Consider the following 19,530-nt stretch of genomic DNA (forward strand, 5'->3'; position numbering starts at 1 on the left):
AATCCTGGAGCTACTTCACATACTCCAGGAACAAAATGTCAGTGTTGCCTGCCCATACCCTGTGCTACACTGGCTGGAGTGCACTTGTGTTTACGACCTTAGGCCAATCTGGATTCCAGTCTTGTAGCTGTGCCTAGTAATGTTTTATCGGGAATAAGATTTATTAGGTGTAGGTTCTGCGCAGGATTCTGATATGACATGCAGATCAAATCTTATCATCCCATTTTCATTTTAGCAATGTTTCTGTCTCTCTTGCTGTATTTTATATGTGATTCTGCATGTGACAGGCAGTAGAAAGAACCAAAAACAGACAAGGAAAAAGAGAATAATTTTTCACTAATTATTCAACTTGCAATCTTTTATTGTAGTGGTTTTCTTTTGTTGTTTGGTTGGTTTTGTTTGTTAGTTTGGGTTTGTGGTTTGTTTTGTTGTTGTCTTTTTCTCCCAGTGATGAATAGTCCTTGCTACTAAAAATGTGTTTTGTCGTTTTCATTACAATTCATCCAATTTCCCCTTAGTTCTTAAAGTGATAGAATTCTTGAAAAAAAATAAGTTGGAAAGAACCTCTTGAGTCCATTTAGTCCAACATCATCTATAACCAGGCCTAATAGCAAGGTTAGGTGTGGTCTGTGCCTTGTCAAGCTTTGGAAATCTATAGGGATGGAGACTCCAGAATCTTCTGGGCACTTGTTCTAAAGCTTATTTGCCCTCTGTTACAAAGGTGCTTTCCCTAAAAAATAACAAAGAGATCTTTTTTTATGGGACAGAAGTAGCTCATCAGTATTCCTTCCTCAGCTCATCTGCCTTGGTCCATTTTAGCCAAAAACCACTATGTGTGTCTAAGACCATGTGTGATGGGGTAGCTGAAGACACACGCACGGACACACGTTGTTCTTCATACCGCATCTATAATTGTGCAGTAGTGTGACTCAGAGAGAGGAGATGCCAAAGCTTTCACAGTTGCTTTGTAAATATTTTCTTATAATGAAATTAGTACCTCATCTAGACTCTCCATAAATACCTCTTGCTGCTTTTACTTTTGTTAATACATATATATGTGCCTTCTTTAAGTCACTGAGCAGACAAGAGAACATAGAACTAACATGGCTATAGAAGTTTTCCAACATATACTGTTTATGGAAATGAAGAAAGACTATTTCTGTGCAAGCCAAGATTTATTGCTGTCCTCAGGGCTTTTTCCCCTCTGCATTAGCTGTAACCTGGAATGGGCATTTCTTTTGGATGATTATTTTGTAATTAGTTGGTGACTTCAGTGGAATATACATCTGTATTTATATATTTATATATTTATATATTTATATATTTATATATATATTTTTTTTTTTTTTTACTTGGCTGCGTACTGTAGTCCCTCAGACTTTCTTTGTGGTGTTGAGGTACAACTTGTTCTCTTCAGATCCCAGTGTGCAGCTGCGAGCTGTTGGAATCCAGAGGTGCAGGAGAGCCTGTAGCATTGCCTGCGAGGAGGAGGAAAGGAAAAGCACAACCTGTTTGCTGTAGAAAGTAGCTGTCAGTCTTCCATTATCACTTCCCTTCCTAGGCCATCAGTTGGTGTGTATTTCACCATATTCATAGTGCCAGCAAGCCAAAGCGGTCAACAGGCAGATGCTCTCAGAGGGCCCCAAGTTTCCTTCCTTATTGCTGTCCCCAAGAACCTGTTTTGTCAGAACCACGTTAGTCATTGCTGTGTCAGCTGGAATGACAGAGCAGCTGATGAGCTTTTGTGTTGACCTTTAAGATTGTTTTTCATGTTGTTGAACAATAAAGATCCTCCTGTCATTACAGTCCTTGGAAACATAAGGGATCACAAGCTTCATTAAAGTCAACAGGTTTAAAAAAATAAGAGCACCACACAACAAACAGCCCAACCACACAAACCCTGTGCCCTCACAGGCAGGGCTGAAATGCAAAACCTGATGTAACCCATTTGCTGCCAGTAAGAGCAGGAAGCTAATGTGGCCTCCTAGGTCTCCATCCCAGGAGTAGACACGGGGCTGATAATTTCGGTTGTCACCAGGTTAAGTCCATATAGCACAGAGCGTGTGTATGGATGCTCACATTCAGACAAGCAAGGCTGTTACCTGGCTTTGTGAGTAGATAGCTTACATCAAGAAAATAACCTGTATCCTTTTCACAGGTTGAAACAGAATCGTAGCTGAGAGGCCTCTGCTGCTGCCCAGGCAAAGGAGCAGCACCGTGACATTTGTAATTGCATAGAACACGTTTTTTCCTGAGCCTTTTCATTTTATGGTCTCATTTCTAAATTTATTTTTCAGATTAGCGTATGTTTTGTTGAGCCCAGCCCTGCAGAGATTCTACCCCAAGCTGGATACGTCACCTGAGCAGTTTCTTTGCTATTTCTCTTGCTGAGCTGAGTCTGCTTACAGATAGAAGGCTTTTCCATCTATGAACCGAGGATACAAATTTCTCTTTCCAAAATTCGTTAGGTGATGTCCTGGCTCCAACGATGTCAGTGGGAGTTTTGCTTTTGACTGTGATGGAAGCTATGAATGTGCCATTGATTTTCCTAGAAAGTCAGCGTATCGGTACATTACAGTGGTATTTTTCTCCTGAAGATGTGTGAAGGACTTGAACTTCATTTCTCTCTTAAAAATTTAGATTATAAGGAGAAGAGCTATATGATTATAAGTACCCATTTTGGAGGTAGTGTTGTTTATATCTTGCAACAGTATTATTGTCAGGCCAGACTATATAGTGGAGAAAAGATTGATAGAGCTTGTTATTTTCATTTTCTAACAAGATTTTGCTTTGGAGCTTCTTCTAGCATGCTTCACCACATAACTTACCACCTCATTTGTGTGTGTGTGTGTTCCTCAGCACCTCCTCAGGCCTGGTCCTGAGCTCCACAGCGATGCTGCAATGACCTGCTCAAAACCCTCTTGGCTTCAGTTAGACGTGGCAGAGGCCACTGTGCTCGGGGACTGTTCTTTAGCATAAGCCTGTAAGCGAGGGGGGAAATTGGGCTGGTGTGGGATGCGGTAGTACCAGAAACTACACCATCAAGCTCCATGAAGAAGGAGAACCAATACAGAATGATCTTTGAATTATTTACAAATCATTTAACCCAGTAGTTCCCACTTGAGGGTGCTTACAAAGGTAATGTTAGTCCATGATAGAAACTAGTGCCTGCAATGAAATCTGTACTGATGAAAATTTAGTTAGTGGACATACGCGCTGAGGCAATGATGCGAAAGCAATCAGAAGAGAGTATATGTACAATGATTTTTTCATTTGAAACAGACCTTTAGCTTCAGAGATTTTAAATATGTAGCTATGCTTCAACAGCTTCCATTAATGACTTAAAAGACCTTAACATAAATCTTCCTAATTATTTAAGCAGAACTCTCCAATCCAGTTTAAATTTCTGTCATAGTGCCCAGTGCCATAATGTTCCAAAGTTCAGATATCTAAAAAATGGTGATTTAACCTTGTATCTTTCTGCAAATGAAATGATTTAAGTGTCTTAAAGTATAGGCTGTTTAAAACAATTTAATTTTTGGACTAGGACCTTGTAGGCCAAGTCTTAACCTCAAATGACATTTTTACAGAAGGTTTTAAACATTTGTAAAGCTGACAGTCATAAAGGGGTCCAGCAAATATTCCCAATGTACCTATGAGGGGAAAAGAAATGAATGTAGCAAGTAAGTATTCTCTTTTAGATAAGGTATCCTGCGATTAAAAACACGAGTATCAGAAAGCTTCTTAAGGCCTATTTTGTCAAATGAAAAATGCTACTGGTTTTAATGCTATTGTAATAAAACTTATTGTTATTCTTGGCATGGATTTTTTTTTAAATATCAGAAAAATGGATAATTAACATTTTAGCTTATCGCTTTCCTTCCATGCATACAAATAATTTGATAGATAGACCACCAAGAGAGACAAAATTAAATAATAGGCCTAGGCAGCATGGAACCAAAATAAATCAGAGGTTAGACTTCCAGCCTCTTAGGTGGATTTTCAGCTAAAAAAAAAGGGATACAAGGTGTTTTTTGCCGCTTACCTTGATATCATTTCCCCAGGTTAGATCCCAAATAAATTGACCTGAAATAAGCTGTGAACTTCATATTAGAAGGCCCGTGGTTTGTGAGTGTATTTTTTTCAAATGTATTTAGATTAGAGGCCTAACAGGCGTTCCTGCATCTGTGGTTCAGCCAAATATGTTCCTAGATAATGGCCCATGATTAATGGTGAGTGCTGATAATAAGAGGTTATTAGAGAAAGCAAACTTGTAACAGATCTGCTGTATACATTATATACTTTACTGCCATCTGTGGGTATTTATAATAAATACAAATTAAAGTCAGCGGTTACAGGGTAACTAATGTTTTGCGTATGTGACAAAGAATTACTTAGAAAAAGTCTTCTAATAGGCAACTTCATATTGAAGAATCCTCATGAATGTTTTTGCACAGATGCTTATTATTATTTGCAAAGAAAATCCAGCTTTTGTGGAGGGAGTCCTTTTGGCCTCAGTTGCTTTGACGGCCATCATTCTAAAGGCCACTCCATAAGGAAGGGTTTTGTGTTACCTGTTACCTGTCCTCTGCTGCTGCACATGCTTCTGGATGTGAGAAATTATTCTTGTCCTTTCATACTGTGATTCATTTGCTATTCAGTCCATGTGCTAACAGTACATTCCCCCTTTTATGTCTCCTTGAGTGGTGAGTGACATTTTACCTCCTTGTGTTTTGTATTGTTTGCTGAGCAAATATGCCTGTATAGAGAAGAAACAAATTTATCTTCCTTATTGCTACATACAAAAAAACCAGAAAAGAAATGCAATATAAGCAGAGAATTGCAGGAGATAAAGTACACCTAAATATTAAAACACTGATGACTTGCTGGATCAAACGACGATATTTTTGATGGTAACAAATATACTGTTGCAAACACAGTTTTGCAGTAGTGACAAAAGGGGGGCCGTAGTTAAGATCAGCTTATTGTGTTGCATTTGGAGTTGTTTATGAAGTTTGATAGACAGTGTCTGGTGTAAATTGTGTTTGTCCGGTAAGTGTGGTGTACATAATTCAAGAGCCATCACGTGGTAACAAGGGAGAGTGAGCAATGTGACGGATGTTAAGATAAATGACTTATTGGATTCAGCAAGCAGCATTTGATTGGAAGAATTCCCAGCTTTTGAACTGTTACAAAGCCACGATATTTCAAAGGTTGTATATTTGCAAATGAGTGATAGATGGAGTATCTCAAACATTCTCATTATTTATGGCCATCAGCTAAACCACTGGGATGGAATTAGGTGTATTCTAGAATTAATGTAGTTTGCTTTGTTTTCCTTTTTAAGCAACTGGGAAATTAATTTTGTCATGGGATGCTTTTCAGAGTGAATGTTACATTAGTGCCCGCCTCGTGAACTTGCTGAGAGGGTGTGCAGAGTGGAGTTTGCCTCCCTCCCATAACAATTAGGCATTCAATCCTCAACTGTGTTTGACGTGCACATTTCCACATATGTTCTTGGACATCTTTGTATTTTTAGCTTGACATTTTATATGGCAAAGAAGAATCTATTTTCCTCCCCTCCCTGCCCCAGTTTAGAGACGTTAATTAGGTGGATCTGGAACCGTAGACACAGAGATCTGTATGTCTACAGTGGGTAGGGTTTCTGGTTACCTACAAGGTGTAGTACTACATGCTGGACCAAATGTACCTGTTTTCCATTTGGGCAACTGTAGTTTAAAGGAAGAAAGCTATTCTGTCTGCATAATGCTGAGATATTTGATTGACATGTCCGATAAAGCTTTTTTCACAGTAGTTAGTTTATACCTTAACAAATATCTTCCAACCAACTTTTCTTTTGCTAGATTTCATTCCCAAACGTCATGGTTTATCTTACTGGATGCATATCAGTATTTTACTTTTTCTCAAATACTCTTTCCCCTTATATGGCTTTGTTTTAAACACTAAATTATATCCTCCCTTTTTGTAATCTGTTTAAGTTCTTCTCTGAATTTTTGTCTGTTCACTTTTCTCCTTTTGTGTCCCACTTCCATTTATTTCCTTCCCCTTTTGCGACATCTTCATGTTAATAAGAGCACATCCCTTCTGCCCTCATACATTGGGAGAGGAAAGCTTACCAACCACCTGAGACGCAAACTAAACTGAGATTGCAGCTGACAGAGAGTGCAAACATGGGACAGATCCTCACACGTCCCTCAGGCACCACCTCCGGGCAAAGCTTTCTTCACCTGCCCCTGTCTAAGTGCTTCAAGTCCTGCAGGGCTGTTGACCATCAGTTCTCCAGTGCTCTGCCTCCGCTGGGTCCTGCCGTTGTACTTGAAACACTTGAAACACATCTGGCCGCTTCCTTCCATCACTGACCTTCCATGTAGACATAGGACGATTTCTCCTGTTCCTTATTTACTCCCTACCACCTTTCCATTTTTGAGACTTTTTTACCGACAGAGCTATTGGGAATCTCTTAATAGTTTGTTATTCCAGAAGAAAATACCAGCGTAGGCTTATTTAAAAGGTATCAGCCTCGATGATGTTTCAGCTGGAATTCGGGAAGAAAGGAAAAAATGAGAGAGACTGTTCTGTTAATGTGAACTGCTATGTGTTAACCTTTTTATAATACAAAAAAATGTTCAATTGAAGGAGCGTTTAAATTCCATTGTAGAATACTATTTAAATACGATTTTTTTTTTTAAATAGTTAAAATATTTTGATCAAACTGGACTTTTACTTTTTACTAAAATTTGATTTAATGGGACTATCAAGACAGGTATTATCTTTGACTTTTCAACTTTTACTTTATATTAGAATAGAGGAAAATACATAAAAAGACCTGGGTTTCTGTTTTCTTCTTTATAGGCCATATACTTGGCCCTGTTGCTACTCAGAGTTTTCTCATATATATTTGAGGCATTTATTTTTCAGCTCTGAGTGTCATGAGATATATTTGATTGTCTTTTTTCAAAGCCGCCTATACTGCTCCCAATAGCAGCAGCAAAACCAACAACATTCTGGTGAGCATTTGCTCTGCTGTATGTTGAAAGAGGTAGGAGCTGGCATAGAGCAACTGGAGCTGTCTGGAAAGTGAGAAAGATGACACTGCATCACTTTGCACTGTGGTTCGTGTTCAGAAGGTTTGGGTTTGTGTATTTTTTTTTCCCCCTTTCCATGAGAAAGAAAGAGAAAATGTTTCAAAAATACACATGCCAAATTGAAGTTTAGATAGTGCTGGAGACACTGGCATTAAAGTTCTAACCTCTGCCCAAAGCCCATGCTGTCTCTTTACCACTGACATCAGGAATCCACAAGATATCCGTTACTGATACAACCCTTTTAAGGAGCTGTGACATGAGCTGAATTAATAAATCAGGGAAATGACAGTTCTGGAACAATTGGGTGAGTGTATATAGAAAGAATTTCAGAGATGGTTATTTATTCAGTCTCTTACTGCAAGATTAGTCCCATTACGTGGCTCCTATGCATTCCCTTCCAATTTATTCAATTTAAATAAAACTTCCTGCTAGCACTTACGTATATATCAGTGACAGGCATCTAAATAAAATATCCTCGGCACTTCAGCCTCAGGAACAGTCTTATGGAGAAGCAGATCATTTTCTATTTATTTGGAAATGGGATGCATGTTGACATAGGGCTTATTTCAAAATAATGTCAAAATGTTAAAACCTTTATGAAATCTTAACATTAAATTTGATGAAGACGGAGATGTTTACTGGGATGTGATGCCGAGGGCTAGGACCAAGATCATCTACTGAAGATTAAAAAACCACAATGCTGCCACAGGAGAGAAGGGGGAACAACCGCAAACTCAGGGTAATCAGACCTGTGGTTTTGATCATTTTTATTTTTACTGCTTGATGTTAGTTATACAATGTGATTTATATACCATAGCTCTTGCTGGGTGAACATACAAGTACCCTCTTTCTTTTCTTTAAATGTGCTGAATTTGGTCTTAGAGAAGCCTGGCAAGTCCTTCCTCCCAGTCAGAGGTCTGAAGAAAGCAAGTAAGTGTAGAAAAAACCAGCTTGCTTAATCATTACTGAAACACAAGGAAAATTAAAATACATTTTTGCTTGTGAAGTGGAGAAAAGCAATAAAAACAATGCCAGACGGTTAATGCCTCTCTTGTACCTTTCATTTCAAAGACCTCAAAAGAACATCAAGAAGAATAAAGGCAAAATCTATTCCCTATTGGCATCATTATAAATGTTGTATCCTCTAAAATTCTAAAGACATCCAAGAAGAGTAGAAGAATAAATGGCATTGAAATAAAGAAAGTCTCTCTGGAGCTTTGTTCAATCGGCTTTGTTAGAATTCACTCAAATAGGATGATTATAAGAAAAGACCTCATTTGTTTCAACATTAAAGGAGCAAATTAATATGTGGCGAGCCGCTAATAATTGCCTCATTATGTAGTGAATGGGCATTGCGTCCAATTTACAAAATTACAATCATATTGTTAAAGTAACAATTGGGAAAGTTTAATCTGAATTTCCCAACTATCTGTGTGATTAGTTGTGGGATTTGCAGAGTGGAGCAGAGTTTGCGGCTGGAGTGAGAGCTCTCCAGCGCTCAGGAGTCGCAAGAGAAATTGAGCTTTTCGTTAGTGTAAATTACATCTGCGTAAGTCCTGAGCTACGTTGGGTCCAACTGAAGAGTGGATCTGGCATTCTCTGTGAAGACGGGAGCTCAGCACGTGAATGATCTGTCAGGATGTTGCTTTGTTGGACTCCACTGAAGTTTTGGCCAAGGGGTTGAGACCTGGCCTGAGATCATCCACACTTGGGACTTGAGCAGACCTACAGGCCTGGAAAAGTCTGTGATCCTGGATCTGCACCATTGGGAAACTCTTCTATACAAATGGTCCTGTAGCCGGAATTTCAGTCTCTTGGCGGAGACATTCGAAATGATGCGGGAGTTGTTTCTGATTGGAAAACAACCGGTGTTCCAAGTATCAAAATACTCCATGAAAGAGTTATGTTTTGTGACCTACTTCTATTTAGATTTGCTTGTGACCTTTTCTAATTCTGACTGGTTTTGTTATTTAATGATTTGACCTTTGATTCTGTGAAGCCACTTCAGTGCTAAATGCAAGGATTTAATAACTAGAACTGTTTGATAAGTGACCTTTATTGCACAGCTATTTCTCTTCGCTAGAGAAGCAGCACTGTTTTGCAAGTTCTAATTCACAGTTTTAATTATCTTTTCTATTGTCTGTAAGCTTGCACAGAAAATGGAAAGGTCAGACATTTCATTTTCTTTACTGATTAAAATATAAGCGCTCCTCAACAATTCCGATGTATCATTCAGGAAAAGGAATGGGACAATTTGTCAGAATCGTGCCCAGCTGCTCTGCTGGGGACTTCTACGTCCTTCTGGTCAGTGACAAAATGAATCATTTTCTAGAAGCAATAATAGCTCAGTCCTCATGGTGCGTAGACGTGAGATATGTGTCTAAATACGTGAAAAGAGAAGAAAAGGTGAACGGTTCTCTTTTCCGTTGTGGTTTTTGTTTTTGTTTCTAATTTAGCTCATATATTTATAATGCAAGTGAATAAAGATCTTGTGAAAGGTACAGGTAAACCCTTAATTGACATTCTTGGTCCAGCGAGAATTACATTAAGAACACAGGATTCCGTATGGTCCTGTCAATCTCTTTCAATGCCATGGCTTCTGTACCCTCTCTGCAGCCTGGACTGCCTGCCAGAACCATTATTGTTTCTCTGATACGGCTACTGATGGCTTAGCATTTCATTGTTGTCTTGGTGTTTGTGGTGTGGACACCTGTAAATAGTTACTGTTAACTGCAAAACAGATCACCAAGAAGGCACATTTTCTCTAATTCTTCAATTTTCATCTCTCCATATTCCAGTTTCTGTGTGTAAGAATTGTCTCTCTGCTTCTATTTGTCCTTAATAGAAACAATACAGCGAGTTAAATGGAAAAGTGATAGTTTCTCATACAGGTTGCGGCTATTGTGGGCAACTTGCAGCCGGAAAACACATATGGGCAAGAGGTGTGAGGGATGTATTAATAGAATGCCAGAGTATGGGGTGAGATCACTCCAACCCTTCAAGGGTCATAACAAGCTGGCCGCTGTGTCCTAGTTCAGCAGCAGAAGCAGCAGCCACAGCTACCCAGGTGCTTCCCAGTTCCAGTCCTGCTGGGCACCCAAATCCTGTGCCCGAATAGCTCCCGTGGGAGCCGTCTGGCAGACGAGCTACATTTGAGCAGCTTTTGAGTGTTAAAGTGATGGGACAGCCATACCCGAGCTAGCATGTAATAAATAGGAGTGCCGTGTTAAATGAGGAAAATGAGAAAGCTATTGTATGTGGATTACTGAAACTACCCCTTTTGTTTGCGGTGCTTATAAATCAAGACAGCAAGTTGCTGGCCTGTCTCCATGTGGGGGTTCAATGAATGAATATTGATGCATGTTTTCTCATATGTTTTGGAAGATACAATGCAAAAAGATACTGAAGTCAGTGGATGATGGTGGAGTCAGTCTGTCAGTCAGGCTCCTTGCTCCCTCTGGGATCTCTGTTGGGAAATACGCGTATTAGGACACGTGAAATTTCTCTACATCGTAAAAACATTTATTCTGAGGTAGGGCTCGGAGGGGTTAAGTCTCTGCCTCTGTTGAAGAAGAACAGATTATATGTTGACCTAGTCCAGGCATTCAATATTATGAAAGTGCTTTATAAATTGGAACAAGATAAATGAATCACAACAAAAGAGCTAGAAAACCAGGGGACACAATTGCAAGAGTGAGTGTACTCAGTTTATTCGAGCAGAACAGTTACACTCAATGAATAGAAAATGTGCAATGCATTTCTAACTGAGGTCAGAAAATCAAACAATTCCAAATTTAAGAGAGCAGCTCTATTTTAATGGAGGAGGTAGAATATTGCGGAAAAAAAAAAAAATAAATAAACCAACACTGAGGTTGAGACAAATTTAAATGGGACCGGATTCTTGACCAAATTGGCTTTTCCTATCTAGCAGTTTCATATTCAGTATTTGTTAGTTTGAAAGTTCACCCTGAAAGCTATAAATTAATCTACTGGGACTTCAACAATTCACTTCATGTTAAGAGGTGAGTTATGCTTATGGATTTGTTTAGGTCACCCAGCCATGTCCTCATAATGTATCTTAGAGAGGATTTCTGTAACTAAGCAGTAAACAGAAAGACAGTGTTCAGCTGCATCTCCTGGGATTTTACCCCTGCTGTCAAAGAGCTGTGCGGGACAGCTCTCTAAAACTACAACAGCTATAAAAACATACACGGTGTTCTGCAAAGGAAATGTTGCCAATGCTTTTGCATGAAGTCAGGCGTCTTTAACTCCTGATGAAATGAGGAAAGAGTGTTTTCATGAATCACTCACAGAGAGAAATCAAACCTTTGCAATTGTGAGATTTATTGCAGAAGTCTTGCAGGATGTATTTTAGTTCAGTACAATATTTGTCACCCAAAGATGAGATACTTTAGCTGTTATAATTTGGCTCTTTTCAGATGTTTATCTCTTGTCCTTGTATTATCTGCCATTATATAGATATTAAAAAACCGTGATGTTTCGTCAGGTGCCATGTCCTAAGGTTATAGTGGTCAAATGTAGTCAGGATATTCATCCACATGAGGTGTGATTTTGAAGGAAAATAATGACAGGTCTGATCAGAAAAGCACCGAGCATCCTATTGGGCTAAATGTCCAAAGAACATCACATTAGTTATTCCTAATAAACATTGATCTGAAGTCACTGTTTTCCAGATGGGAACATGGCAGAAGACCAAGTCTGTGACTGTACAAAAAATTGTCGATGATTTATGGCCTGGACAGTCTTCTGTAGGTTTTTTTGGTGGATCTAGTTGTCATTTGCTTTAGGTTTCTAGCCAAACTTTTCATACAATCCAACTTAAATACGGGGCGTTTCCTTTTACTCTTGGTAAAAAAGAACCAAAATGCATTTACTATGTGTAGTCTGACAAATGGAACATGAGAGAGATCCGTATATCTTTGTTAGGTGAGTGTTCCTATTTTCAATTCATACTGGAGAAATAGTACCCTAGGACACACTGAGGAAATACTGTCTTTGACTTCGGTTTGTCCAGGGTTACGTTACTGGTTCACATGTCACCATTGTATCTGCCTCTCATTTTTCGTGGATCAGAACCATTCTCCAGACAGAACATCATATTTCTATGTCTAAATCTCCTTTCCAAATGCAGAATTTTTGTGCTTTTCATTGCTTTTTAGAGTTACATCTCATTTGACCTCTATCACATATTTGGGAACAATTCATTCAGACACATAAACACAGTCACTGTACAGTTAAAGTTCCAGCATTATTTTTTCTATTGCTGACAACATCTTGTTAAAAGAGAAAAAGGAATTGATCTAAATATTGTTTTCTACTGCTTCTTTCTTTTATTGTTTTCTAGTGGAAAGAGTAACATTTAGGCGGAAAAAATGAATGATTATTTTTCTAGTTGACCTCGCAAGGTGGAGAACAGAGAAAATATTGGAACTGCCATCTGTTTCTCTAAAAAGGATTGTGTTTCAGTGCTTTGTAGTGGTAGGGCTCTACCACATGGGGATGGTTAAAGTTGTTTTTTAAAAGAGAAGCGTTGCTGTCAGTTTGTTGGGCTGCACTTGTTATTCTTTTACCTGAATTTTCAGTCTTCATGTTTTATAGAGAAGGACTTGCTATATAATTTTGTTTTCTTTTTTTTCCAGCCTCTACAACTTGACTGTGACCTCTGTGCCATTGTTTCAAACTCGGGACAGATGGCTGGCCAGAAGGTGGGAGCTGAGATAGACAAGTCCTCCTGCATATGGAGGATGAACAATGCGCCCACAAAGGGCTATGAGGAGGATGTTGGGAAGAGGACAACCATAAGAGTGGTCTCTCACACAAGCGTGCCTCTCCTCCTCAAGAATCCCGAATACTTCTTCAAAGAAACCAACAACACTGTTTATGTGATCTGGGGACCTTTTCGAAACATGAGGAAGGATGGAAATGGCATCGTGTACAACATGCTGAAGAGAACTGTTGAAAGCTACCCAACTGCCCAAATCTACGTGACAACAGAGAAGCGCATGAGTTACTGCGATGCGGTATTTAAGAAGGAGACGGGAAAAGACCGGTAAGTCCTACTTGTGAAGAACAGTTATAATGTTTGACAAAAGATACATGAGAGAAGTCCATGACGGATGCCAGCTACTAAATGAGTCCCCAGATACATTTTTAATGGATTGTTACGTGGTTTTGACTGTTATGAGCGCTTGATGAGGCAGCAGCTAGGCCCCATTTACCCCACCTACGCTACCTTCTGTTCTTTCCATTTCCATTGGCTTGAGTCCCAAGTATATTGGATGTCTTCCTGAAGTGTTTTCAAAGCTGTGCGTTGTTTTCAGCTCAATTTACTATTGATGAAATTGACATTTTATTTGAAGAGGATTATGCTACACAAACATTTCCAAATGCACAACCAAAGGATAAGTCTGGATAGTGTATTTTCTTCTCTCTTGAGGTGCACTGTAGCTTCTCTTCACACATAAACCTCAGTGTTATATATTATTTCTGTTACTTGGTGAAAATGGATTATCAGCGGTGCAGTAATAGATTTAGGTTTTTACCAGAGTTATGCTGAAATTCTATTTTCCATACCTGAGAATGCTGCTTAAGTGGGGGCTGTGAGGAGGTGGAAGTGTGAGGGCCACTGTTTGGTCTAGAATGTTCAGACCAGAAATTGGATTTGTGGAATTAAGACCACAAATTGTGGAATTTTGTAACTGAGCTGCAAAAATTCCAATCACTTATGTGTGGGCATGGAAGAGCACTTGTCAGGCATACTCACCGGAGCTAACTAGGAAATAGTTTCCAGAACATTGCTGTGTCTTAGTATTAATTTGTGAATTTGCACCCCGTGAATTTGCAGTTGTGAAGGAGCATAGTTACTCTGACAAAATTAAAAACATAGATGTTCACAGTTTAACTCAGTCTGAATTTTTACTCAGCTTTTGAAGTAGAAGAGCTTGTTCTCTCAAACTTCCTTGATTCACTTTGTGATGTCCAACTGGGTAAGTTGGGATTTTTCCTTTGTTTGAAGCTACTGAAATGTAGAGAAGGGCTTGCCCCTCAGCTTGATCCCCATGTGCACACGTTGCTGCTGCAGTTCTGGAGCTGGAGGGAGCTCCTATATGTCATAAAGGTGTCAACGTTATCGTGACTTCTTTAGTGTAACTGAACAAACTGATGAACAGAGTCTGGCAGAGAAAATACACAAGATCTGTTCTTGATCTCTCCTACAATCTAGGTCGTATGGTTTACATATTATTCAAGCTATGTGTGATCATGGGTACATTATTGCATTACGAAGCCTAAATTGGTTTATATTTATGATTTTTCCATGTTAGCCAGGTCACAGTGATTTTACAATACTTTGTCAACATTCTTATTGTAAAACCAGACCTTAGTATATCCTATCAAAAATTTTCATCATCCAATGTCAAAGTATCCTCATCTCCAGTCTAATTCATTCCTCTCCAACAAATTAACACATCTTAAGGTTTTATTATTGTGCAATTAACACAATACAAATGCTTCTTTGTATATCAAAGGCAGATTGAACTTCCATTCTCCTTGTGCTTATGAACAAAGTTCTTAAGCAGCCTAATGTCAAAGTGGCCCAATTTCTTTCTCCTTAATCCATTACAACAACTAAAAGTTTCACACTGTGAATGGGACAAATTGTAAAGAGCCTGCCTCATGACCCACATCACATTGCATTTGTACGTGCGTTCCTTTTAACACCGTGAAAAAACCCACTACTTCTCACAATGGCAATCAGGTAATACCCTTGTATCTACTGCGCCTTTCATTTTTAGTCCTACTTTTCCACGTCAAATAGTAAATGGTGTTGTTATCATTTAGTGCGCTTGTCAGCCAGAAACAAGGGAAACAATCAATGTGCCACTAGCCAACATCTTCTGTATCACAAGCAAACATCCTGCAGTTTCCTACTAATCGGGGGACCTCAGCTGGAACTTTCATTTTGTGTCACATTCACAGGACCCGGCTGCTGTTTTGAGGGAGGGTCATGAGGCTGTTAGAGGTATTTGTGAAAGCAGTAAAGGGAGAGCATAAGAGATTTGTGGGTGATGGAAAGAGTTGTGCACATTGTGCCAGACTGTTATGATGCTGAGACAGATTCGGGTTCCTCAGCCAAATATTCCTTTAGTTCCTTAGAGAAACATCAGCTCTTGCTTGCAATATTACATTGAACAGAGGTCTGTCTCAACATGTTCCCGGCAAAAATTCTGGAAGGAAACCAAGTTCACATTTTAAAACGTACTGAGTGCATTGTAACCACATCTATTTTAGTTTAATCCTAAAATACTGTCCTTATGTACAGTGTATGCTACTAACGCACAGTAAGATTGCAACAGATTTCTAGTCTGTCAAGCCTTTAATGAGCTTTCTATTCCTAGTCTTTGATGTACCTTTTTTTAGGTAATTAGTGGGACTTTTCAGTATTTTCATCCTATTGGTGTTCAGGTTTTAAAGGGTGCTGTGAGAAGCAGCTAACAGGTATGTGCTCCTGCGCCACTGGTGTGTGAGCTTCATCCGAGGGCAGCTTCAAAACGCACAGCTTGGGTTTATCATTGTTTCATGGAAGAAACAAGAATTGCCTCTAAATTCCAACAAATAAGTTTCTTTGTTTCACAGTGAAGCGCATTTCTTTTAATTCTACAACAGCAGAAAATTCCCTAAGATATGGGCTATCCACGCTGGAGAATTAACCTTGCATGTGGTGTTATGAATCTGGGGGACATATGTTCTTTCTGAGAGTCTTCATTAGTGAAGCATTCAGGTTCAAGGCAGTGAACGCTCATCTGCTTTGAATAATTGTTGTACATAAATAATATTCATTACCAGACATGCACAATTTTTCATTAATGCATTTTACTTGGTGCTTCCCTAGAGGGAGCATAAAGCTGGCAGCTTCTTCCACTATTTCACTAATGTTTTGGTGTATAATATGTATTGAGTCTAGTGAAGGAATTTAAAGAAACATTAGGTAATAATTAAATGTGGCGTCTTTTTATGTACCTCAATCCAGGTAAGTGGTTATAAAGCCCCTCTATACCTTTGCCATGTGTTAGAAATAGAATGCAATATGATATAACATTTAATTGGAAAGAACAGAGAAAACTGTAGTCTTCATTAAAGCAGCAGAGCTAATTTTGGTCTGATAAAGTGCACTGAACAGCCCTAAATAGGTTTTAATTAGCTGGCACCAAAGCTGCACCACCCTTAGGGAGGGTAAAATTAATGAAAACTAGCAGCAAATAGATCAGTGCTACTGGATGTTATTGCCTTAGGTGAAGGTGATGTGGAAGAAAGGAGTGTCTTTTAAGGATCATTTAGAAAACAGTCTGCGTTAAAAGTCACTTTCAAAAAGCGATGATAAAATAAATCTGTGCTAATATCAACGAGACAGTGTAATGTCATCCGGACTGTAGGCTCCATGTGTGTCTGTACTCCAAACACCTCAGACTAACCACTCAGCACCGCACACCCACTGGTTCACTAAGCCATATTTGCAGTCAAATGGCTGGTTTGAAGGATTTGTGTTCATATCTTGGACAGTTCTGAAGAAACTAAATTGCTTTTGTGCTTCTCTTCCAGAAGTTCTTAGTTTGCTCTGTTCATGCCAGATGGTGCTGTGTGTTAGGTGGTGAGAAAGCTGGTTTATCATTCGAGGTAGAAAGATGGATCATTGTGATCACTGACTTCTGCATCAAGGTTCAGAATTCGGGGATGTGCTCAACCTGCTGTCTTCCTCAGTTCTGCGCACTAATTATTTATTACTTTGGAGATATACGAGACCTATATTATATCTCTGTCATTTAGAGCTAGCAAATTATATTCTTGTAAAGTTCAGATTGACACTGTTAGACACGTGCAGTCATCGCAGCTTCACCTCAGCCAATATGTGGGTTTTGATGTGGCTGACTAATGTACATGAAGCCGTAGCCTAGTATAAACGTCATTGAAATGAATAAATGAAATTACATTCTCTGACGGTCAAGTAGCTGCAATTTCTATTGTTTGGTGATATTCTCTGTGAATTGAGGTAGTAAAGCTGTCAGCGGCCAGAACGTCAGAGCTTTAAGCTGTATTTCTGGTTTGGAAGTTGAATTAGATATTACAGTAATGCTATTTCCACTTTTGCACTTGCTTACATATACGTATTAGTTTTCCTATCGAGGCCATTCAGAGAAAACATAAAAGCTACTGTTAGGTAATATTTGCAGAAAGTGGTTTTTCATTGGGAAATTGTGAACACTGACACAGAGGGTTAGATTTAGGGATTTAGGAGGTACTTTCCCATCCGTGCTTTGTATTAACATGCTTTTTCTAAAATAGAAATTCTAGAAGATCAGTTAATTTTTGTTTTGAAAGGAAAATGACCAGAGTTGGGTCATATCAATGTGTTTAAATTACAGAACTCTTTGAAGAAAATGATGGAAAAAACTGATTCAGATTGGCAGAGGAAATGTATAAAGCCTCTTGAAACATTCCGAAGGACCAAAATAAATTGTAGTTTACATTCTCATATAGTCTTTATAATGATGATATAGAGTCTAATGCTGCACCAATGAAGTCAGCAAAAAGTTGTCATCTCCCTGGAGCAATGAGCTGGTGACCATTTTTCAAGCACTCGATGGCAGATTCTTTCTTGAACCATTGCTTGGCACTTCCATTCTTTCTTTTTATAAAGCAATTCCTTCAAAAAATGCTAATGGATTTGTCCATCTTAATTCATAGAGGATTTAAATAGTTTCATTGTCAGCCAGGACTCCTTTATTACCTGGAAAAACAAGGGTCTAAAACATGAAGCCTTAATGAAATAAATAGATTTTTCATTATAAAACACTTAAAAGCTCAACATCTATTGCTATTTGTAGTCAATCACTGGACAGCTAACAACTGTTTTGGGGTTTATATTCATTCTTCCATTTCCCGGTAAAACACCAGTTGTTCCTGAGTGTCCTAGATTTATTCCCTTCAGCTCATTAGTAACTGCATTTGTATTTCTTTATGAAGATTTTCCTAATTAAGATGAACACTTCTCTCTGTTAGGCAGACGGAGCTCAGTAGAAGTAGTCCGGTTTTTATTAACATGCCAGTAAGTGCTGTACAAGGCACTGGTACTTTTGTTGAGAAACACAGTCCCTACAACATTACACTAATTACATAGTAAAGTGAAACTTTATTAAAAAATATCAATATTAGCTAATATTTTGTGATAAAACCGTGGCTGCGTATGGATTGGTGCGGGCTCAGACACCTATTGATTCTGTGGTGATTGCTGACTTTACCCAGAGAGTTATTTCTTTTTACCTGATGATTCAGGTCAAGAAGTACATAATCAGGATCTACTTTATCTTTGTGCATTTTCATGTGTTCTTTGAATTAATCGAGTATCTATTGCCCTTAATTTATAGCATCTTCTATAAGTGCCACTGAATCTGTTTTCTGCTCCTGACAAGCCAGATGTTAAATCTTTATACAATGTTTGGTATTGTACTAATTACACACACTTTTTCCATCCTGGCTTTTAAATATTCTGCAGCTTTTCTAGTCATGAGGGTATTGCTGATACCTCTCACGAGCAACACTGGGATTGTGTGTGTAGATGAGATTCTGCCTCCAATTTTCTTGCATCCCATGAGCATACACCTTTAGAAAGGATTAGGCAAGTCAGTGATCCGTATGCTAGAAACCCTGGTAGCGCTGTGGATTGAACTGGTTCTGGGTTTGCTGCTGACAGTGAAGGTGTTTTATGGTTGCAAGGCAGAAGGCTTGGAAGGAAAAATTAGCAGAAGCATAGATTTTGAATGAAGCCTTTGGTGTTCACACAAGATTCACTGGATCGTCTTGTCCTGGTTTTGTTAAAAAACAAGTTTCTCTTTCAGTGAATTTGCCTGTCAGCTAAAGCTTCATATTAGCTGCATTTTCCTGGAGAACCAGACACATGTTTTGGTAAATATAGCAATGGAATGCAAACTTATTGATAAGCACGGATGGACATCTCGCGAGAGGGGCAACGAGAAACCGGTGACCAAGAATCTGACCAACTGTGTATAACATCCCATTCACGTGAATACTTCATATAAAATGGGAGATCATGAGGATCTCATCCTTTTCCCTTTTTTCCCTTCTGCTTATGGCCGGCATTAGGAGAGGACCTTGCTAGTCGTCCCTGTGAACTGAGACCTAGTGACAGACTGAATCCAGCTCCGGTTGGCTGCAGAGTCCAGTCCAGGACTTCAGGTGCTGGCTCTGCAGTTACTGAGACTTTCAAGATTGGTTTTGTATATTTTCTATTATTTTCTCTATTCTTATTAGTAGCATTAGTAAAACATTGTTAATTTTTGCAACTCTCTTCTCTCTGTCCTTCTTTCCCTCCCGATTGCCTGTCCTGAGT

At 38.9% G+C, this 19,530-nt stretch overlaps 1 protein-coding gene across 1 annotated transcript in view; it reads left to right on the top strand.

The window, feature by feature from the left end:
* Nucleotides 1–12,590: 12,590 nt before the first annotated feature.
* ST6GALNAC3 (ST6 N-acetylgalactosaminide alpha-2,6-sialyltransferase 3) overlaps nt 12,591–19,530 on the top strand; it is a gene marked incomplete at its 3' end in the record, with an annotated part of 70,789 nt that continues 63,849 nt past the window's right edge. Inside the window, exon 1 of the mRNA XM_080349027.1 lies at nt 12,591–13,176. Coding sequence (XP_080205153.1) covers nt 12,818–13,176 — 359 coding nt within the window. The 5' untranslated portion in view covers nt 12,591–12,817. The remainder of the gene's footprint in view (nt 13,177–19,530) is intronic.

Source organism: Nesoenas mayeri (genome assembly GCF_963082525.1).
Source record: "Nesoenas mayeri genome assembly, chromosome: 8".
Taxonomy (NCBI): Eukaryota; Metazoa; Chordata; class Aves; order Columbiformes; family Columbidae; genus Nesoenas; species Nesoenas mayeri.